The 23,499-nt window shown below is 45.6% G+C and overlaps 1 protein-coding gene across 6 annotated transcripts in view; it reads right to left on the reverse strand.

Annotated features, from left to right (window-relative positions):
• Positions 1 to 23,499, reverse strand: part of MYO5B (myosin VB) — a 367,733-nt gene that overhangs the window by 126,515 nt on the left and 217,719 nt on the right. For all 6 annotated transcript variants that reach the window (XM_036823444.1, XM_036823439.1, XM_036823438.1 and 3 more), the window contains exons 8-10: positions 19,496 to 19,603; positions 15,554 to 15,663; positions 10,620 to 10,885 (exon numbers count right to left, since the gene is read on the reverse strand). In XM_036823444.1, the coding sequence (XP_036679339.1) occupies positions 10,620 to 10,885; positions 15,554 to 15,663; positions 19,496 to 19,603 (484 nt within the window). The remainder of the gene's footprint in view (positions 1 to 10,619; positions 10,886 to 15,553; positions 15,664 to 19,495; positions 19,604 to 23,499) is intronic.

Consider the following 23,499-nt stretch of genomic DNA (forward strand, 5'->3'; position numbering starts at 1 on the left):
TTAGACATAGAGGGGGACTTCTAGGGAATGAGTACTAAAAGTCAAACAAGTCCTCTCAAGGTCTCTTTCCCTCCTGAAGCCCATGAAACCTCACAAGGGCACCTTGCAGTATGTTAGGGAGGCCAACCCTTCTGATCTCTTTACTAGACAATCCCGGGGTGCTAGCTGCACCTTAGAATGGCAGGACTTGAATTCTGTTCACGTGCTTCTCTCTGTGCCCAGATGTCCCCACATAGGACTTGTCCTTCAGGGACAGCACAGTTCTAGGCACTGCTCACATCCCAAGGTCAAGAACAGTTCTTCTTCTGGAGCACCTAAGTCCATTCAGTTTGCAGTGTGCTCCAATTCCCGGCTCTTCTCCGTGTCTGAAAATCTAATGTGGGACAGGAAGATGCCCACCATATGGTAACCCTCTCCCAATCCATCAGTCAACTGTCCCAGGAACTGTAAGGGCTGCAAAGAAGAGCAAGTCATGGACTCTGCCCAACAGAACTATTAGGAGGATAACATGAAACCAGTATATGAAACCTCCCAACTAGTAGAGATTTTATGTGTTACAAGACTTTAAAGGAGGGTGAGTTCATGGGGGTGCTGGCATGGACAGAGAGAAATGGGACTTTATCCAAGCTTTAAGACTATGTAGTGGTGTTTGGTTAAAGGCATGCTCCAAAGGGCTGTGTCAGAGCAATTCTGGAAGGTTGAGCTTGACTTTCGAGCACTCTGAGTTACACGGCTCTCCTGGGAGACTCAGAGATTCCAGGGAGAACCCAATTGCTTTGGGTGATCTGCTGGATCTGAGAACACTGGGGCCAGCTATGCATGTCTACCCTGAAGAAGACATGTCCAGGAATCTTCTGGGCTGTCCAAGGTTGGGTCACTGTTCACAGGCTGCAGGGTAAATGCAATCACTGACTTCTCCCCCTTCATTCTCCATGAAACCTTTCCATACTAGACAGAGAGGGGATGGGTAGTCTTCTCCAACTAACTAACTTAGGATTGCGAAATTATCTGTAAGTCTATTTTGAAGAGTGAGACCAAGAAAACAAAACATAACAAAGACACAAAGAATTTCCATCAAAAAAAAAAAGAATTTTCATCAAAAAAAAAAAGAATTTCCATCAAAATGACAAAGGCAAATGGTGAGCCTAAGAAATTTACTTAAAATATATCATTAAAGGCAACTTACAGAATGGTAGAACATGTTTGAGAATCATATTTCTGAAAAGGGGTTAATATCCAGAATATATAAAGAAATCCTACAACTCAAAAAAAAAAAAAGTAAATAACTGGATTTAAAAAAGGTCAAAGAACTTAAAACATTTCTCCAAGAAGATATACGAATGGCCAAGAAGCATATGAAAAGATGATCATAAGTCATTAGAGAAATGCATATCAAAACCACGAGATACCACCTCATACCTATTGGGATGGCCACTATCAAAAAAACAGAAAACAAAAGTGTCGGCAAGGATGTGGAGAAACTGGAACCCCTGGGCACTATTGGTAAAAATGTAAAATGGTGCAGCTACTATAAAAAACAACATGGAGGTTCCTCAAATAATTAAAAATAGAATTACTATATGATCTAGCAATCCTACTTCTGGTTATATATCCAAGAAGTCTAAAAGAACAGATGTTTGCACATCCTTCCTTGGTCATTGCAGCATTTTCACAATAGCCAAGAGGCAGAGTAGCCCAAATGTCCATCAATGGATGGATAAATAAAATGTGGTACATGCATACAATGTATTATTATTCACCTTTAAAAAAAAAGGAAATCTTGTCACATGCTACAACATGGTTGAATCTTGAGGATGTTATGCTAAGTGAAATAAGATAGTCCCAGAAGATAGATACTATGATTCCATTTACATGAAGTACGTGGAATTGTCAAAATCATAGAGACAGAACGTAGAATGGTGGTTGCCAGGGGCTGGGGGAGGGAAGATGGGAGTTGTTTAATGGGTATAGAGTTTCAGTGTTCCAACATGAAAAAGTTCTAGAGATCTATTGCACATCAATGTGAATATACTTAACATTACTGCACTGTATACGTAAAAACGGTTGAGATGGTAAATTTTATATTGTGTTTTTTCTTTAAACTACAATTTAAAAATACTTTTTAAAATAAATCATTAAAAAGCACTGAATAGAGCTGGATGCAAATTTAAAGTTAGGAAATACCATAAGAGACACAGAAAGTAACACAAGAACTGAGGAAGATATAAAATCCCAGCAAACCCCATTTCCTGTTCCTGGGGCCCAAACGTCCCTCGGCATCCTCTCCCTCACTATTCCTCAGCATTAGGCATGAATCTATCCCTGCCTTGCTCTCAAAGTCCCCTAGGCCACCTGTCCTCTTCAAGAATGAGCTGGCCATAGCCAAAGCCTCCTGCTATCTTGGCATTTTGAAGGCTCAGGTCAAAGACAAATAAATGTGTATTTTTCCCAAATTGGAACCATTTATTTCTTGTTGCCTCGAGGAGGAGAGAGGAATAAAGGATTAAGGTTGTAATTAACCAAGCCTGTAGAGGCAAATGCTGGTTAATGCAACATGAAAAGGAAACCCCAGCCAAAAGCTGCCTGGCTCTCTCCTATTAATTTCCATCCCCTGCCTGGTAAGAAATACCCTGCAGGCAGCTTCACAGATCCTTAGTTAAGGAAAAGAGCTCGGCTTGGGTTGGCTAAATTGCCTGGGTGTTGCTTGCTCTGCACTTTTTGGAGCTGGGGCAGGGGAGCAAGATGTAGGGAAGTCGTGCTTCTACCAGGACACTGGGTATCTGGAACTGTTCAAGAGAGCCTGAGAGAAGGGCCTCTGAGCGGGGGGCTCACCACAGCTGTGGTGGAGGCAGCTGTGGCCCAAGCAACTTACTTAGACGCTCACAGCCTTTTCTACCATCTGAACTAACTACCCTTCGGAACATCATGATAAGGGGAGGTATGTATGTATGATGCTGGCTCACACACTGCTTGCTTATGTATACAGAAGTGACTGTTTATTCACTCTAGCTGCTGATTCTATAGTAACATACTAAACATTTATACAAAAATCTGGAGTGGCTCATTTATACTGTGGAACTCCTTCTAGTTGTCTCTAGAATGAGCTTGACTGGTGACCCAGTAACACTCAGTAAAACTCTAACAGTTTATCTACGGACAGTCATCCCAGCTGAAGTAATCAGTACCTACTTGTAGGGGAGGGGGGGCAGCAATCCCACTCTTATTTGCTTGCTTTGCACATTTCCAACCTAATTCAGAGAGGAAGATAACTCCTTATTCCTTTCCTCTTAATCAGTGGGGTTTAATGGATTCAGAAACCTAACCCCACCCTCCTTCCCGCTCTCTCCAGCTTCCACATGCTCTCTTTTTGCTCATAGGTGACAAGGAGGAGTAAGAAAATTAAAAACATTAGGTCATCCCAAGGGCACCATCTATGTGCATCAAGGTATCCCCATCTAGGGCTGAGGAACAACAAGTGAGACATTGGGATAGATGGTCTCCTCCCTCTCCAGAGTTCGGTGGTCAGGGATTTCGGTAGGAAACTCAAAATATAAAAAAATGCTGGAGTTTTCAGATGCCATGGAAGCATCACTTCCCATAGTCATACTGTTTGTAAATAAAGCCTAAAAACAGGAATTAGTTTGAAATGAGAGGAGGTCATTAGAGAGGGTAACAGAGGTAGAGTATCAAGCACGACACCCACTTTCAAGTAACTGAAAACAAAAGATTCAGTGGGTTTCTGAAAGGTATCTTTTCTGAAGCTTTCTGAAAGATACCTGGAAGGTGTCTGAAGCCCAAAGGAAACAAGGCAGAAGAACACCATGATTGGGAAAGGGAGATGACAGTAAAGAGTTCAGTGTAAATCCCAGTTTCCACCAAATGTTGCCGCCTTCTCCCAGATTAAGAAATGATGTCACTAACATGATGGATCAGAAACAGTACCTCCAGATGCAAGTCACCTGCTTTCCTGTGAAGTTTTTGGTTTTAGTCTCCTAAGCGCTCATTACATACCTTCTTACCAGAAAAGAAGAAGAATGATTTCTCGGCCGACCAGAGCTGATGAGGAGCAGGCATATGTACATTCAGGGTCGTCTGTAAGTGCTTCCTTGGCCACAAATGGCCCAGTTAGACAGCAGCTGGTTAACACTGAGCCCACCTTATCTAACTGGCCACCCTGAACTCTGCCCACAGCGCGTGAAGCCAGCACTGACTGAGCAGAGGGAGGAGGAACCGTGCGGGGCATTTCTCTCTCCCCAGGAGCAGGTGAATCGCTTTCTAAATATGACCGCTTTAGGACAAGGTTTGAAAACGTAAATAAGCTTCTGAGAAAGAACAAGAATTAAAAAAAGAGAAAACAGCATAGCGCACCCGGAAGGAAGCCAAAGGGGAGGAAACTCCCCGAGAGTGCTTGTCCAGGGCCCCAGGCTGCACAGCACCCCCTGCGATGGGACCTGTCCTCGCTGGAAAGCTGTCAGATGTTCTCAAAGGAACCCACGGCCACACGGGGAGTAAGGAGACACACACGTCAGGAGCTGGCACCAGAAATAGGAGATGGAGTCCTACGGATCCCCATCCACCCACGGACAAGTGCACCTTCAAACCAAAGACAAGTCTTCCCTGTGATCTACTTCTCCCCTTTGGGCGGGCACAGGATCTTAGAGCAAATAAACTCAATTATAAGAATTAAATGGCAAATATGAACACAAAATCCCAGCTTGCAGGGGCTCAGCTAACAGCTCCAGACTCAGCAGCACCAGCAGCCCAGCCCACAGAGGCCTTCCCCACCACTACCACCAATAGGCAAAGCCTCTTGCTGGGGATCCCTTGGAAGGGAGGAGCTATCTATTTAAACTCAAGGCACTAAGACAGTATGTACCTATAATAGAACTGAGGCATGATATTGTACGTATCAGTAGCACTGCAGTCATAACACTTTTACGTGCCATTAACAATGGGGAGACCTTCACGGTGGCAGAGGAGTAAGACGTGGAGTTCACCTTCCTCCCCACAAATACAACAAAAATACATCTACACGTGAACAGCTCCTACAGAACACCTACTGAATGCTGGCAGAAGACCTCAGACTTCCCAAAAGGCAAGAAACTCCCCACGTACCTGGGTAGGGCAAAAGAAAAAAGGAAAAACAGAGACAAAAGAATAGGGACAGGACCTGCCCCACTGGGAGGGAGCTGTGAAGGAGGAAAAGTTTCCACACACTAGGAAGCCCCTTCACTGGTGGAGACAGGGGGTGACGGGGGGGAAGCTTCGGAGCCACAGAGGAGAGTGCAGCACCAGGGGTACGGAGGGCAAAGCGGAGAGATTCCCGCACAGAGGATCAGTGCTGACCACCAGCTTCCCTGGTGGTGCAGTGGTTAAGAATCCACCTGCCAATGCAGGGGACATGGATTCAAGTCCTGGTCCGGGAAGATCCCAACCCATATGCCACAGAGCAACTAAGCCCATGAGCCATAACTACTGAGCCTGTGCTCTAGAGCTCACCAGCCACAACTACTGAAGTCCACGCGCCACAACTACTGAAGCCCACACGCCCTAGAGCCCGTGCTCTGCAACAGAGAGGCCACTGCAATGAGAGGCCCGCGCACCACAACAAAGAGTATCCCCCGCTCAGCGCAACTAGAGAAAGCCTGCGCGCAGCAACGAAGACCCAACACAGCCAAAATAAATAAATAAATTAATTAATTAAAAAAAGAGAAAGTTTATAAAAACTAAAAAAATTTAAAAAAAAATAATTAGAAATGAAAAAGAAGTAACAACTGACACTGCAGAAATACAAAGAATCATGAGAGACTGCTACAACCAACCATATGCCAATAAAATGGACAACCTGGAAAAAATAGACAATTTCTTAGAAAAGTACAACCTTCAAAGACTGAACCAGGAAGAAACAGAAAATATGAACAGACCAATCACAAGCATTGAAATTGAAAATGTGATTGAAAAACTCCCAAGAAACAAAAGCCCAGGACCAGATGGCTTCACACATGAATTCTATCAAACATTTAGAAAAGGGATAACACCTATCCTTCTCAAACTCTTCCAAAATATAGCAGAGGGAGGAACACTCCCAAACTCATTCTACGAGGCCACCATCACCTTGATACCAAAACCAGACAAAGATACTACAAAGAAAGAAAACTACAGGCCAATATCACTGATGAACACAGATGCAAAAATCCTCAACAAAATACTAGCAAACAGAATCCAGCAGCCCATTAAAAGGATCATACACCATGATCAAGTGGGGTTTATCCCAGGAATGCAAGGATTCTTCAATATACGCAAATCAATGTGATACACCACATTAACAAACTGAAGGATATAAACCACATGATAATCTCAACAGATGCAGAAAAAGCTTTCAACAAAATTCAACACCCATTTATGATAAAAACTCTCCAGAACGTGGGCATAGAGGGAATCTACCTCAACATGATAAAGGCCATATATGACAAACATCACAGCCAACATCGTTCTCAATGGTGAAAAACTGAAACCATTTCCTCTAAGATCAGGAACAAGATAAGGTTGCCCACTCTCACCACTATTATTCAACATAGTTTTGGAATTTTTAGCCACGGCAGTCAGAGAAGAAAAAGAAATAAAAGGAATCCAAATTGGAAAAGAAGTAAAACTGTCACTGTTTGCAGATGACATGATACTATACATAAAGAATCCTAAGGATGCTACCAGAAAACAACTAGAGCTATTCAATGAATGTGGTAAAGTAGTAGGATACAAAATTAATGCACAGAAATCTCTTGTATTCCTGTACACTAATGATGAAAAACCTGAAAGAGAAATTAAGGAAACACTCCCATTTACCACTGCAACAAAAAGAATAAAATACCTAAGAATGAAACCTACCTAAGGAGACAAAAGCCCTGTATGCAGAAAATTATAAGACACTGATGAAAGAAATTAAAGACGATACAAATAGATGGAGAGATATACCATGTTCTTGTATTGGAAGAATCAACACTGTGAAAATGACTATACTACCCAAAGCAATCTACAGATTCAATGCAATCCCTATCAAACTACCAATGGCATTTTTCACAGAACTAGAACAAAAAATTTTACAATTTGTATGGAAACACAAAAGACCCCGAATAGCCAAAGCAATCTTGTAAAGAAAAATGGAGCTGGAGGAATCCTGACTTCGGACTATACTATAAAGCTACAGTAATCAAGACAGTATGGTCTTGGCACAGAAACAGAAATATAGATCAATGGAACAGGATAGAAAACCCAGAGATAAACCCATGCACATATGGTCACCTTATTTTTGATAAAGGAGGCAAGAATATACAATGGAGAAAAGACAGCCTCTTCAGTAAGTGGTGCTGGGAAAACTGGACAGCTACATGGAAAAGAATGAAATTAGAACACTCCCTAACACCATACACAAAAATAAACTCAAAATGGATTCAAGACCTAAATGTAAGGCCAGACACTATAAAACTCTTAGAGGAAAACATAGGCAGAACACTCTGTGGCATAAATCACAGCAAGATCCTTTTAGACCCACCTCCTAGAGAAATGGAAATAACAAAAAGAAACAAATGGGACCTAATGAAACTTAAAAGCTTTTGCACAGCAAAGGAAACCATAAACAAGACAAAAAGACAACCCTCAGAATGGGAGAAAATATTTGCAAATGAAGCAACTGACAGAGGATTAATCTCCAAAATTTACAAGCAGCTCATGCAGCTCAATATCAAAAATACAAACAACCTAATCCAAAAACGGGTGGAAGACCTATATAGATATTTCTCCAAAGAAGATATACAGATTGCCAACAAACACATGAAAGGATGCTCAACATCACTAATAATTAGAGAAATGCAAATCAAAACCACAATGAGGTATCACCTCACACCAGTCAGAATGGCCATCATCAAAAAACCTACAAACAATAAATGCTGGAGAGGGTGTGGAGAAAAGGGAACCCTCTTGCACTGTTGGTGGGAATGTAAATTGATACAGCCACTATGGAGAACAGTATGGTGGTTCCTTAAAAAACTAAAAATAGAACTACCATACGACCCAGCAATCCCACTAAGGGGCATATACCCTGAGAAAAGTATAATTCAAAAAGAGATATGTACCACAATGTTTACTGCAGCTCTATTTACAATAGCCAGGACATGGAAGCAACCTAAGTGTCCATTGACAGACAAATGGATAAAGAAGTTGTGGCACATATATACAATGGAATATTACTCAGCCATAAAAAGAAACAAAACTGAGTTATTTGTAGTGAGGTGGATGGACCGAGAGTCTGTCATACAGAGTGAAGTAAGTCAGAAAGAGAAAAACAAATACCGTATGCTAACACATATATATGGAATTGAAAAAAAAAATGGTTCTGATGAACCTAGGGGCAGGATAGTAATAAAGACACAGACATAGAGAATGGACTTGAGGACATGGGGAGGGGGAAGGGGAAGCTGGGACGAAGTGAGAGAGGGGCATGGACATATATACACTACCAAATGTAAAACAGACAGCTAGTGGGAAGCAGCCGCATAGCACAGGGAGATCAGCTTGGCGCTTTGTGACCACGTAGAGGGGTGGGATAGGGAGGGTGGGAGGGAGGCGCAAGAGGGAGGGGATATGGGGATATAGGTATGCATAGAGCTGATTCACTTTGTTATACAACAGAAACTAACACAACGTTGTAAAGCAATTATACTCCAAAAAAGATGTTTAAAAAAAAAAAAAAACAGCAAGAACAGTGAGTCTCCACATTAATCTTCCCACACCGAAAACTCTGTAAAAATAGATTCTTGCCCAGGTAGATTAAGGGAACCAGGTCAGATGCTGCATCCTGACTTTCTCTAGCTCTTACATCAGAAGGTAACACTAAAGGTCAGTTTTTTTGAAACCCAATTACCTGAAAATACTCATGGCAGAGGATGAATGACACAGAATTAATTACTGACAGCTCGGTAGTATGTTTCCAGGGTGCACAGGCTGTTCTATGTTGCTCTCCCCAGAGCAACTGGAAGGGCCGAGTCAAAAACAGGCTCTCGATGGAGCAGAAGAGAAGTGGCATGTCCACAGTCACTCCGCTAGGACCCTGGAGAGCCCGGAGAGGATGCATTCTCCTGCCTCCCCCCAGGTCATCCTCCACTGTGCTCCTCATCACCTAGGAGGTGGCTTTTTTCCTACCATCTGGACTGTGCTCCTGTCCCAAAGGGTCTCCCCCCACTGCCCGTGTTCTACTCTCTCCTCGAAAGATCGAGTTCAAGCCTCACCTTCCACGTGAAGCTTTTCCTGACTGTGCCAACAAGCGTGCACTCTTCTGCCTTGAAACTTGTACAGCACCAAGTGTCCAAACCCTCAAACCGACCCTGTTACAATTTCTTCTGTTGTCTCTTGTATTATGTAGCTCGTGCATGTGACTTAACTCTTCAGCATGTTCTGGAAGCCTCTGTGATGCCAGAAATCAAGTTTCCTGCCACAGCATGTGACATGATTTGATTCAAAGCCCAGTGATGGACAAGAGCAGCAGAGATGGAGCTGGGACAGCCTATCTTTGCACGGGAAAGCGGTCGCTTCTAGAGGAGGTTTTCCTTTACTACAGCCTCAACATAAGGCGAGCACCAGCTTGTCAGCCCACTGAGCAGTCGTTTCTACCAGAGTATCATGGCTCTTACAACTCTGCACTTCTAAGGGTTCAAAATTCTATTTTAAGACAGAAACCATGACCTCTATGATATAAAGATCCAGGAGGATTTCATCTATTATTAGCTTAAAGAGGGCAGGACATTGATCATAAAAGAAGTGCAGGTAAGGTTTCAACCCAGTACATATAATTTCAAGCAATTCTAGAAGGACCTGGAATGCACCTAAGAGAGACCTGTGGCTCAAAACTTCCTTTCAAGCTATGGAAACTGAAGAATAGAAGGGCTGTGATCTGCAGAGGGCCATTCAGCTAGCTGGGGACAGCAATGAGTCAGAAAGCCAGTCTCCTAGTGCCTAGTGAAGTACACTTTCTACATGCCAGGTTGCCTCTCCCTGTAAGTTACACCGTTATGAGTAACCGTCTTTTCCACTAGGCTAGAATTCTAAAATGCAGAGAAACTTCAGGAATGACCACACACAATATCAATCTGTATCGCAGCACTGGGCACAACTACAGTATTAAAACAATCACCTTGATTGGTGACATCGTGAATGAGGTCGGATGACAGTTTTAAATAAAACATAACTGAAGTAGAAAACCTGAATTTAAGTTCACAGAAACCTCCAGTCTGATGTTGGACAAGACACTGCCATCTCTGGGCCTCAGTTTCCCAAAAGGACAAACGGATGTCTGTGGGGTTTCTCAGTAGGGGAGCTACTGGTGTTTGATAGGGTCCATTCTTCCTCGGGACTGTCCTCTGTATTGTAGGACACCTAGCATCCCTGGCCATGGGCCACCAAGTGCCGGCCTCAGAGACCCAGTCACTGTGACAACCAAAAATGCCCCCTTCCCCCATATTTCACACTCCCCTGGTTGAGAACCACCAGGAAGGTCTCCAGGGTCCCCGCTGGCTCTAAAATGCCAGCAGGAAGACACCAGTGATCAGCGGGAGGAGGCACAGTCCTACCCGTAGATGTCCAGGACCCCGATGAAGGAGTGCTGCTTGAGGGAGGTGTGCAGGGCCTTGTTGATGTGCCCCACGATCCAGTCAAACAGCTGGGCGTAGATGTGCTTGGCCAGGGCGTTGCGCGCGTTGACCACCTGCTGCAGGGACATGGTCTTGACGTAGGTCTCCGAGGTGGTGATCAGCTTGCGATGGCACAGCCAGTGCTGCATCTGACTGTGCTCTACCCCTAGCAGCTGGCAGAAGTTGCTCAGGTGTTCATCCTCGGGCTGGAAGAGACACGGGAGAAGGGTTCAGGAGGGGCGTGGAGGACAGCCCACCACCATGCTCTAGGGAGGGAAGGAACCCAACTCTAGGCCCCCCAGAACCCCATTTCATCCCTAGCCACTGCCCCAGCCATCTCATGCACTCTCACACCACTAAGTGACAACTGGGGCCCAAAGAGTGTTGCTCAAACTGGTAATACCTGCTAATGAACAAATCATCAGCAGGGCTTTAAAAAACAACTCTCCACTTTCCCTGTCCCCTCCTCCCCTGCCAGGGCCTGAAGGGTAACTGGAGGAGAGGTTCCAGAGTGAAGGGAGCAGGATGAGAACTGATAGCTTAGGAACAGATAATCCGTTAAGAATAAGGAGCCAGAGGCAAAATCACAGTGAATGTAGCTTCCGACTGCAGAGTTCCACATGCAGCGCTCAATCCACAGCCCCGGAAAGGTCCTTGCTTTTGAGGGTTACCTTGGGCTAGCACGTGGTCTAGAGCAGTGCACTTGGAAACGAGCCCTGAGCTGACCCCCCTGGACGATGGCAGCACACTGACATCACACCGTCCTAAGCTTCCAGGCAGATTTGCTTTCATCTTAGCCCCGGTGATACTAAACACATAACTGAACTTATTTATATTCTTTAAGCACTTGCCACTTGGAAAGAAAGTGAATCTAGGTGGAAAGCTAGGACAAATGGCAAAAAATAAGGAACAAATTTTGACTTGGGAAGATCACTTGGAACACTGTAACTGATATTCATGTTTAGAGCTGGGAAAAACTAGGGATGCCTCCAGCGTAAGTCCCTTCACCATACAGGTAAGAAACTGAGCCCCAGAGAAGTACAAGAACGCACCCAGGTAGCCAGCTGCATTTCATCTTGACCCTCAATTACCCAAAGTACCAATCACATCACCTTGCCCTTGAGTCCCTCATAACCAAGTCAGCCACAGAGTCTTGTCTTATTTCGCCCAAGTGTGTAGGTGTCCTGGGTCCCCCTTGCTGCCCATTCACAACACCCCACAGAAAACCTGCTTTTCCTCTAGAGGTTCTTCTCGGCCATTATTCATTCCCTCATCTAAATCCCCCAGGGGAAGTAGATAACCCAGCCATGAGCCTGCTGGAGAGCTTAATAACTCCGAGGCTGAAAGGGAATCCTTTAGAATGTCATGTGCCACCTCCTAATGGCCCTGAATTGCTTGTGGGAATCATTTTCTGATGACGCTGCCACCACATAGGATGTAAATGCAGGCTTGTTCAATGAAAATTAACACAGATAACCGTACCATTTCCCCAGGCCATTTTTTCTCCCTCCTACAGATACTTAAAATCCATCTACCCAAATACACACAATTACAAAATAATAAAATGTCAGAGTAGGAAAGAACCTCCAAAAATCATTAAGGCCAGTTTTTCCGGAGTATGGTTTGTGGAGTTGGAGTAATAGTTACCAAGGCCATTAACTGGGTTTACTCAACAAACGTGGGGGGTGGGGAGAGTGACAGTAGGTTGAACGTGGTGGAACCGGCTTGTTAACATACTCTGTAAACATACATACACACACACACACACACACACACACACACACACACAGAGTTCCACAAGTTCTGGAACTTTTCAATCATCACCACGGGACAGGTTCCCATCGGCTGCAGCAGGGAGTGGCCTGCCCATCTATTACCTGCTCCTGACTGTTGATTAAAGGTATTAAGTGAAACTGATTTAACATTATGCAATTACACTTAAGCTTAATTAAATGATGCTAAATCCATTAAAGACAGCCAGCATCATAGGCAGCTGATGGATTTTGTGGGCCCATATTGCCAAATTCAAGAAACAAATTGCCTCTGGTGTCCAAGTAATTGCATGCTATTGCATCTCCAAGGTAACTCTGGCAGTTATGGAACATATTTTCATGCTTTAATTAAAAATAACAACTACCAAGCAGAAGGCACACTGCATCTGGACAGACACCCCTTCCACAGTAGGCGGTCCACCCTACGCACCCAAGGCATAAAGCAAAATCCTTGCACTAGCAACCATTTAGCAAAGCATTTCTCGAGCGAGCACACACTGTGTGCCCAGCGGCGTGCTGGGCACCGATGGGGAACATCAGGCTAGTGGAAGACTGCCCCAGCTCCAGGGACTGACCATCCAGAGGAAGGAGCAGGGCTGGCAGTGGTGTGGGGCAAGAACGCTGGCTGGGCTTTGCCATTAACTGTCATTATGACCTTAGAGAGAGAGTTTCCTCTCTCTGGGCCTTAGTCTTTCCAACCCTGCGAAGGGAGACGGACGCTCAGAAGGTCCACTCTGGCTCTGCCAACAATGATGATAACAGTCGAGAACCCAAGTCCTCGAGCCCTGTGCCAAGGTGGGTAATATCACCCCCGCCCGCAGATAAGGAAACAGAAAGGTAAGAAACTATCAGTAAGTGGCAGAACCAGGATTTGAACCCTGGCAGCCCTGACTCCGAGTTCTCAGTCTCAATTAGCTCTCGTCTCGACACAGCCTTTAACTGGAGAACAATGAGACCAGCCTAGACCACGTACCTGTGCTCAAAAACCTCTGACTTCCTGTCGTCTCTGAGAGTAAGGGCCTGGTGTCCGAGCCTCCACCTGTCAGCCATCCTCCCCTCCCTCCAGCACCATTTGTGTCCTCCGTCCCCCCCCTTCCCCAAGTGTGCCCTGATATCCCTCCCTCACACAGTCTTTACACACACACTCAGTGGGTGCCAGTGTGTGTCAAGGCTAAAAGAGTGAGCACAGGAGACACTGTCCTGGAGTTTAGTGGGGGAAAAGGGCATCGATCAAATACCACCAGTAAACGTTCACTTTCCTTCTCACCCGAAGGTCCCTGCAGAGGCTGGTGCGGAAGATCAACTCTAAGATCAGAGAGACACTTCCCTGATAAGCCCAAGTCCTGGCTCTCCAAAGAGGCCCTGGTCCCGCTCAACCCACAGCCACAGGCGCCCAGGAACTCACTGGCCCTGGTCCTCGGGCCTCACCGCCAGCCCCGCCCAGGGCTCATCTATTTGCTCACTTGCGGCACCCCTGAGCCTAGGGAGCCTCCATCATCCATCCATCTGCTTACTGGGCATCTGCCAAGTCCTGGGCGCTGTGCTGGGTGCTGGTGATACAACAGTGAGCAAACAGTCCCCGTTCGCATAGACTGTGGAGTCTCATGAGGGAGAGAGACACACAGCAAATCATCACATAATAAATGTAAAATTACAACCACGCTGAGAGATATGGAGGAGAGGCGTGAACGCTGTAAGAACCCACGATGGGGGATGTGACCAGGATGTGACCTTGAGAAGAAGGAGACTGGGGGAAGGGGAGGGTGGAGGCCAAGGGAAATCTGTCAGCTTTCCTGCATTTGGCCAGCCTAAATCAGGAGTTTTTCAATGCCAATGTTCCTAAACTCACCTGTCCCCGACACTAGGCACAGTACGGTTGCCCTAAGGAACCGGGGGACATTTATGGGGACGTGCTGGGAGGGGAGGCACAGACCCTCTGTGCCTTTCTCGAGAGGGACAATGCTTCACTGGCCCTAAAGAGCGTCTGGCCTGCACTAGAGGCCCATCCGCCACCCCACCAAGGCACCGGGTTCTCCTCCGCCCACCTCAATCCGTCTCACAGCATCACCACGGCCAACCACACTGCCCCGCCACACACACACACACACACACAGGCACACGCACACACGTCGATGTCCCGGGGCACCGAGCACTGCCCAGCTCCAGCATTCCCTGCTTTCCCACTGGGCCCAGCGGGCGATCCTCTCATGAGGCTGCAGACTCCGTGCCGAGGATGGCGGCAGGCCTGATGGGGCCAGGGGCTCCAAACCCAAGGCTATTTCTCTTGTAGGTGTATGGGGGTGATGAGCTCGGCCAAACGCCAGCTACCATTCAGGACTTCCTCTCCCTCGAGGCAGGGCCAGGTTTAACTGGGTTAAAAAATGTCTGCACAATTGGAAAACGGATCAGCTTGTGCGTGGCCTGGACACATGCCCACATTCATATTCTGTAGTACTGTCTTCTGTATTTCCCCAGTTATTTAAATTCTAAGACCTTGGTAGCAAGAATCATACTTTGTACCTCCCAGGACTTGGCCATAAATGGACACAAAAGAGGCCTAAAAGAAACAATTGCAGATTCCTTACTCAAGGTCAGAATATCAATTTTTTAGCCCAGCCCAACACCATCACATACCAGAGAGCCCACAACATGCTGTCTATACTACTTGTAACTGGCAGTGTTCCCCCACCCACCCACTTAGACATTTTTTATCTACCACATATAAGGTACTACACTGGGCACCAAGAAAGTAACAGTCAGTAAGAGCATTTATGGAGCACTTCACAGTTTGCAATACTGTCATACAGATGTCTCAATATTCTCCTTTGTACTGTCAAAATCTTGGCAACTGTGGTTATCTGTCCTGTCCACCCAATTAGATTGTAAGCTCCTTGGAGACAGTCACCAAGTACGGTGTCCAACACTCCTTCATATCCCTGCAAGCACAGACCGAAAGTACTCATGAGCTGATAACACTGTAGAATTCTTAAGAATATATAACCTATGAATGTCCTCTAAGTGTAAAGACATTTCAGTTGTATAAAACTGTACGAACAAAGTAAATTGTGTACATGTTACCTCTGGTGCTGGTGGGCAACTTACTGATATACTACAGGATTCACCATCGCGCTCGGCTTGAATCTCCACATTTCCAAGGTGTAGGATGGAAGCAATTATCTTAAAAATGTTTATCTGATGGGACTCTCTCACTCCTGGGGGAAAAAAAATGAATGAATGACACTCAATATCCACGGTAAGATAGAAAGGATGTTTTATCCTCTTTTTAAGGACTTAAGAAAAAATGTTTCATTTTCCTTTCTGGGCCAGTGACTCCTAAATTGATCCAGGCTCCTCACCAAGTAATTACCACTCACAGTAACAGCTCCGAGGGCAAAGGGGCTCCTTGGACTAAAAGGGAAATATCTTCACGGTGATTGTCCTGATCAAAACAGATGGGTCACGCTACCATTTTCACTTCTTCAAGAGCAAAGGAGAGGCAGCAATCAAGCAGACCCATTTTGGACTTCATTTCAATCAACATTTTATGGATGTTTTCATGAGTTTAATAAGAATGGTCATTTATCTGCAGTCATTTTTCCCCCAACATAATATCCTGCAAACATCTGTGACACACATCTGAAGTGCCAATGGAGAAAGAAGAGGAGAAACTTCTCCTGGGGGTGCTGTTATGGGGCTGGACGGCCACCTGGCCCTTGGCTGTTCCCCTGGGGGCTGTTGTTTACCACACTATCTGTTCCGTCAGTTACAGACACACACACCTACTCTGGAGCCACTGACAGCAGATATCTACTGTCGATTTTGTTATTTATGCATGTAAGTTATCAAAGACATGGATACTCTCTTAAAATTTATATTTAGCTTTAAGGCATTATCATTTCTTTTTGAATTACCAAATACTTCAGACTTAAAAAAAGGCTACAGACTAATATAATGAACACCAGTTGACCTACCATTCAGTTTAAAAGATAATACAGTTGCTCTCCAAATTCTTCCCCAGATGCAGTTACTTATTTTTAAGGCAATATTTTACTCAGGCTTAAAAAAAAAAAAGTCAGTGACACCTATATAAATGGGAGTAAAGATGTGTCATGTTAGGATTAAAAACTTTACTCAGATAATCAACAAAGTGGACAACCCAAGCATGAACTAGACAAATTAACTCTACACTTTAATAGTGTTAGATGACCACTACTGTGTAAACTTCATAGGGTCAGGGATTTCCTTTTAATTTTTATTACACAACATCTTCAAAATATACAAACTTAAAAAAAATTACAACGAATCCCTGTTCTTGCTTCATCATTATATCCCCAGTGCCTGGCACACAGTAGGTGCTCAGAAACATGAGTGACAGGATGACTGTATTGATACTTGTTACGCAGACGGAAGTCCTTGCAAATGTCTACAGAAATGCATGCATTGTTCAAACATCTGGTTTTACTTAAACTAATAATCCAAAAAACAGCCAGAGGGTGAACAATTTAGGCAGATGTCCTGAGTGTAACTGAGTCGGAGCGGCAAAAGAAAGACCAGCTAAAGCCAGAGGCTGAAACCCAGGACAAGACAGGAGGCTGGACGGTTCTGCACCTGTATAGGGAGTAAAGCACTGTAGAGTGCTCTCAAGTAAGTCCCACAGAAGAACTAGTCAGGAAGTGGGTGCTGGGCCCATCACAGGATGAGAGGGATATCTCACTTTCCTCTCCCCTTCTCTTATTCTTAGGAACCAATGCTTTGTTAATTTCCAAAGACCTAACCACCCTGTCATAGTAGGAGTTTAAGTAGTAGATACTAGATGACTGACTATGGAATCCTAACAATAGTTAGGATTCCTATGCTATACCGACCAGAAAGTCCCTTTTTAATACAGGATTATCTGAATAAGCAGTACCCCTTTACAGGAAGCAACAAAACGAAAAAAAAAATCCAACACTAAATCTGAAAGGCTCGTAGCCCACAGCCTGTTTTTGTAAATAAAGTTTTATTAGAACAGTCATGTCTTTCCTTTTACATTGTGTCTATGGTTACTTTTGCACTACGGTGGCAAAGTTAATTAGTTGCTACAGAAATCGTATGGCCAAGAGGGCCCAAAATATTTACTATCATATCCTTTAAGAAAAAGTTTGCCAACCTCTGGAATTTAAAAAATGGCCATGTTTATTAAAGAGTAGAGAAGAATGGCTTATAAAAATAATTAATTTTTAAAATTCCATTTGCTTTGAGAATTAAAGTACCTAGTCTCCTTAGGGCCTTGGCGGGAACAACCATCTCCTTGGATCAGCTTATGCCCACTGCTCACACCAGCACTACAGGGGCCTTCTCCTTTCTTAGCCAACTGCTTTCCTCCTCAACATCAAGTCTCCTCTATACCTGCTCCCCAACTCTGGAGAATAAAACAGCTCTGTGGTGCTGGGGAACTCAGGGACACCTGTACCCAGTTTATCATCCCTCAGCTTCAAAGCCGCCCTTCTTTGCCCTGCTTTGTCACCCTGGTTCTAGACCCTGTAAGCATTTCCCCTTGGCCTGCTGGTGGCATGTCACACTTGGTCAACAGAGGGCACTGCAAGGACTTCACAAGGCAAGAGCAGCAAGAAGCCACCTCCATTCCTGGTTCTGGCCCTCCACAGTCATCAGTATTCATCTTGGGAGTCCAGCCACCTGCCAGGTGAGTTCCAGCTGTGTCTTCAGGCCGTGCTCCCCCATTAGCAGCTGCTTCTGAGAAGTTCTGGCTCCACCACACCCCAGGGCACTACAGGCTGCTTACACAGACCAGGGATGGCCCACACCCTCTGGCAGGTTCCTTTACCGCCAGAGGGCTTCCTGATCTTGGGGCAGCCACATCCTCCTAGAAGTGATCGAAATCTCAGCCTGGCATGGGGGGCTCTCCTAGTCAACAGCTCCTGTACTGGCTGCTCCGCCTCACCCTCGAGACAGTTCTTTTACACCCACTATTTCTAGACCCCTAAAATCCTCTTATTTATAGTTAATTATCTACTACTGCTCTTGTTAACAATTATAGTAATTTTTCTCTTTTGGAATAACCAGTGTGGTTTCTGCCTCATGGGTACAAAAGGCAAACCACATCTATCCACCAGTTATCCAGAGAAGTGAATAGCACTCAGATTTCAGCACATGAAGTCCTGACTTTCTCCCCATATGGAGATCAGGGCGTGTCCTGTTTGGCCATGCTTTATTTGGCCATTGGATGAAACCTCCCTGATTCCCAAAGAACCTAAGAAATGCTGCTCTGGGTTGGTCACATGACTCAAAAGCCAAATGTCTGTCAGGGAGGGGCTGGGAAAAGCACCAGGTCCTCCTGAGCCACTCTGTGGATTTCAGGCTAACTTCCCAAGCTTCCCCTTTTCTGGCTGCAGATCCCAGGAATTTACCACTTCAGTTTTCCAGTTAAGCACAGACTGCCTTCCACTCTACCACTTGGGGGCTCTTTTCCCCCAAAACTGGCTGGGGAAAGGGGCAGTTTTCTCCAGCTCTACTGTCTTATATGACCCAGAAGGACAGAGAGATCTTGATTTATGGATTCCACTGCTAAGTTCTATATGGAAACAGCAACAACAGAAATAACACTGTACGTATGGCAGAGCTACTAGACCTTTGCAGTCTGTTTCTCACTTGGAGACCCTGACTGTGGTACATGGGTGGTTTCGGTCCCTAAGGTATGTTCCTTCTGCTAAAACACACCGCCTCAAACCCTCAACACAAAAAGACACGGCTCTTCTTGGTTTTCATCCATCGGTGCCAACGCCCTGAGGGAGTGAAAAGGAGTACTTGGCAATGCCCGAGAGATCAACTCTCAAATCCTATTGTTAAGAAAGGGCACCAAAGTTCCATGCCATAACCTTTGGAGCCCAAGGGTTGGGATGGAATAAGAGTATGAAGATATTCACCAAGAGCAAGAGGGCTTCCCCACCAGCTCATGAAGGTTGGCAAGCAAAGTGGGACACTGCCGTGCTTTTTCTCCACGCGATCAACATTCTGGGCCCTTCTCCCCATCCCCAAGTTCCTTACCAAGGAGTGTGAAGGCTTGTCGAGTCTTCTCAAAGTCCTCAGCATCATCTACACCCTCGATGGACGTGTCTCCTCCCTGTGACGTATAGAAGAAGTCCTCGGCACAGGCTGTGGTGGGAAAGGAGGTGAGGCATCAGGCACGGGAGGGACGCTTCATCCCCGGGTTCACCACAGACCATGCCCCACGAGGATGTCCACTCCCTGAGCAAGCTGACCCGGGCCAGAGTTTATTCCCAGCTGGATGTGGAACTCTTTCAAATATCATCTTTACTGACAACGGCAAGTGGGAGAGAAAACTGAGTAACAAAAGACAGAAAATTACAACACAGTGACAGAACCTGTTGTTGCATTTGTGTTAAAACTGATATGTGAAAAACAAGGGAACATAAAAGTCATGGCAAGTTCAAGTTACAGTAGCATTCACCACAGACTTGTTTTTTAAAAGGCTCTGATAGACACAGTAAAACGTACACCCACCCTAGAACCAGACTTCCATGACCGTCAATAATCTTAGTCTGACAACCTCGTTTGACACATGAGGGGCAACGATGCGCCCAGAGTGACACGATTTGTTTGTTTTAAACGCTGGGGCCCCTTGAGCTATTTAAGCACGTGTACAAATGCAGGCTGAGACCCTCATCCCCCGGCTTACTTCCTCTTCAGTCAGGCCTCTGCTAACAGCCTGGGGATGACTAGTGAGGAGGGGCCCAGGTTCCGTCATAGAATTCAGAACCACCCTCAGCGGAGGGCAAAAGTGCAACGAGCCCTGGGGAGCATCTGAACTACAGGGCTTGAGAGCCAGCATGTAAGGCAACAATTGCACCTCAACAAAATCACCCTCGAAAATCACTTCAACTTTCACAAACTACAATGCCTTTGTGTGGTACAATTCTGTCCAGTGCTTGGCATTTCTAAGTGTATAATGTTTGATTTTGATAAGATGCCAAAACTGGACACTGGCTGTTCTCCCTCCTCCCCTGAAAACACCAGTTAAATGATTTTCTCTTCACCTGGGCACATACGGTTGAAGGCACATCAGTTACACATGCTTAGATGCAGCTTCATTGCAACTCCCAGTCCTCCTTCAACACTTTGTCCTCCCGATTTGATCTCCGAAGAATTTCTTGAGTCTCTTTCCTTCCTCCATCCCGACTGCCACTATCCAGGGTCTGACCTGTTCAGCATCTGTTGTCTGGGGACTGTTGCAAAAGACTCTAAGTCTTTCTCCCTGCTTCTGCTCCTGTCCTTTCTAAATCCTCCTTTAAACTTCTGGTAACTCTGATCACACCACTCCCTACTTAAAGCCCTTTGGAGACACCCTCCTGCTCCACTGCCCTCAAGGCAAAGGTCCAACACCCTAGAAGGGCCTCCAGGACCTTTTGTGAAGTGGCTTCCTCCGACCACTCCAGACTCACGCCTAGTCCTTCCATCCCCACCTCTATGTCCCAGATACACCGGCTTCCTTACTGTCATTCCTCAGCTCTACCCCTGTTCATGCCGTCAATGGCCCTGCAGACGTCTCCTTCCTGGTCTCTCCCACTTCCCACCTTGATCCTATGCTCCAAGCCACACTGCACTCCGCCAATTCCTCCCACTGGTCAGGTCCACGATACCAGGTCCAGCTAGGAAGTGGCAGAACTCAGCCCCAAACCCCAGTCTCACACACAACCAACAGGCAACACTGCACATGGGAATGAACAGCAGAATACTGGTCATGTTTTATGAGGGAAGGCTTCCTGGAGGAGTGACTTCAACCCACTCTGATGACTGCAGGCACCTGAAGTGGGAGACGAAGGACTGTGGCCCTGGGCTCACTCACAGCCACAGCAGAAGCGAATTCTGATGAAGCAAGTCACGTTAGGTCTTTGTGGAAAATAGCATATTTGGATCTTTCATATCTAATCACCCTGGAAGCTCTGGCACGGAGTAATGTAACAGCTTCAAGGGTTTAATAAAAGCATCAATTCTTTTTTTCCCTTTACACTCACCTTTCAAAACACCTCATTTGGTGATTTTTTACTGTGTCCATATGAAGACGACTGAATACAGTCGTCACTCTGTATGCACAGGGAGTTGGGTCTAGGACCCCCCCCCCCACCTCCAACAGATACCAAAATTCACGGATGCTCAAGTCTCTTATATAAAATGGTATAGTACAGTCAGCCCTCCACAACCATGGATCGAATTCCAGTTGGTTGAATCCACAGATGCAGAACCTGCAGATATGAAGGGCCAAGTGTATATTTACTCCCATTTTTCAGACAGGCAAACTGGGCACCATAGGGCTTTAAGGGGTTTCCCAGGCTCACCCAGGGTTTGGCCAGGCCTGTGAGCCCATTCCTTGATCACCCAATTAAGGAGATGGTTATCTATGACATCCCATGACTTAGCCATAAATACAACCTACATCATAATCAAAAGTATCAGTTGATACACTAGAGTCACCTGAGACTCCAAAAAGAACACTAAGCTTTCATATTGGAGGGAAGGAGGCATTTTCAGCATCTATCAAAGACCTTTCGTTGTCAAAGGCCAGGGTCCCACTGCCTGATGTTCTGAGTGAAACAGACCTCCCCACCCTTCCCTGCTTTGAGTTCCCAAACTCACAGGCCCAGCAGAGTAACTTCTTCCTGCTCAGGTTCATCACTGCAGGGGCCACCCCAGCCAATCACAGCATTCTCTACTGAATGATTTGAATCCAATCAAAATAATCATCTCCTTTCCATCTGCTTTAACGCTACAATCACCTCTGTTAACGTCACTCCCAGACCCTCTTAATAAGACAGACATCCCAACAGGATGCAGTCACTCTTCCCCTATTTGCTTTGCCTGCCTGGATCTCAGCTCTCCTTTTAGGCCTGTGAAGCCAATCATCCCATCCCAGAGAGGGGTCTCTTGTCCTCCAGTTTGGGTCTCTCTCTTTACTTAGAATTCCCAAGGAGATATACATCACAAAATCCCCTATTAACTGGCTCACTGGATCAGACTAGTGTACAGAAGGGTCGTGAAGCCAGTGATTAGAGCAATGGACCATCAAGGCCACGGCCCAGGGTTTGCACTTCACCTGGGTAGGCTGTACTCTGACTTGTGCAAGGCAAGAGAGGGTGTTTATAAAACTGTATCTATGCAGCTACGGAAACGAAAAAGAAGAAAGGATTTATTCCTTATTACCTGAAGGCTGCATTTAAGGGAATGTGGGTCCATTATACCTCTTTTTACCATCATTTGTTCACACTCTAACATATTATTCACTGTATTATTTTTTTTAAATCTCATCCCGAGGTCATTTTAATGCAACAGACCACCAACCACAGGGCAGAGGAAAGTGGGGCTGTATGCACACCTGTCCACTTCATTCTCAAGACAAATGCACAAAATTCCTGCAGGGCCAAGGGGTCTTACAGAGATTTCTGTGCATTTGAACAGCACAGTTTAGGTGAAGAAAAGAGGGAAGGAGGGGAGGCAGGTCTGAATATTCACTAGAAGTCACTGGCTAGTCCTTCATTTATTTGATGTTTCCATCCATTCAACCAGGGTTATCTGTGGAACTATAAACGTCAAGCTTCAGGGCTCACAGCCCATCCACCCACAAGGCAGAAGACAGCCTCATGCCTGAGCACGAGAGCTTATCAAAGGCTCTTCACTTCACTCCAAGATGCTCTCAGAGGGCACACGCAGGTAAGAATGCAAGAAATGGATCCAATCGGGTAGTTTTCAACTGCTCCAGCCAGGGGCCCAAGGAGCCTGCACCTTGCTGAAACACGGAGTAAGGAAAAGTCATTTTTCTCCTCAATGCACTCCTGTAAGTGGGGGGGTGGGGAGGAGGATTTCTTTCCTATTACCTGAAAGTTACGTTTGGGATAAAATAGTCCAGATACAGCCAGATGGATCTTACCAGCATTCGTTCATTTTCTATAAAACTGACCCTAAGAAAAAAGTTTTCAACTCCCGCAGGTTGGCCCTGAGAAGTCCAGCTGGGCCTGTGGAAGGAGGGGGGAGGATGG

The sequence above is a fragment of the Balaenoptera musculus genome, chromosome 14 (assembly GCF_009873245.2).
Source record: "Balaenoptera musculus isolate JJ_BM4_2016_0621 chromosome 14, mBalMus1.pri.v3, whole genome shotgun sequence".
Classification (NCBI taxonomy): domain Eukaryota; kingdom Metazoa; phylum Chordata; class Mammalia; order Artiodactyla; family Balaenopteridae; genus Balaenoptera; species Balaenoptera musculus.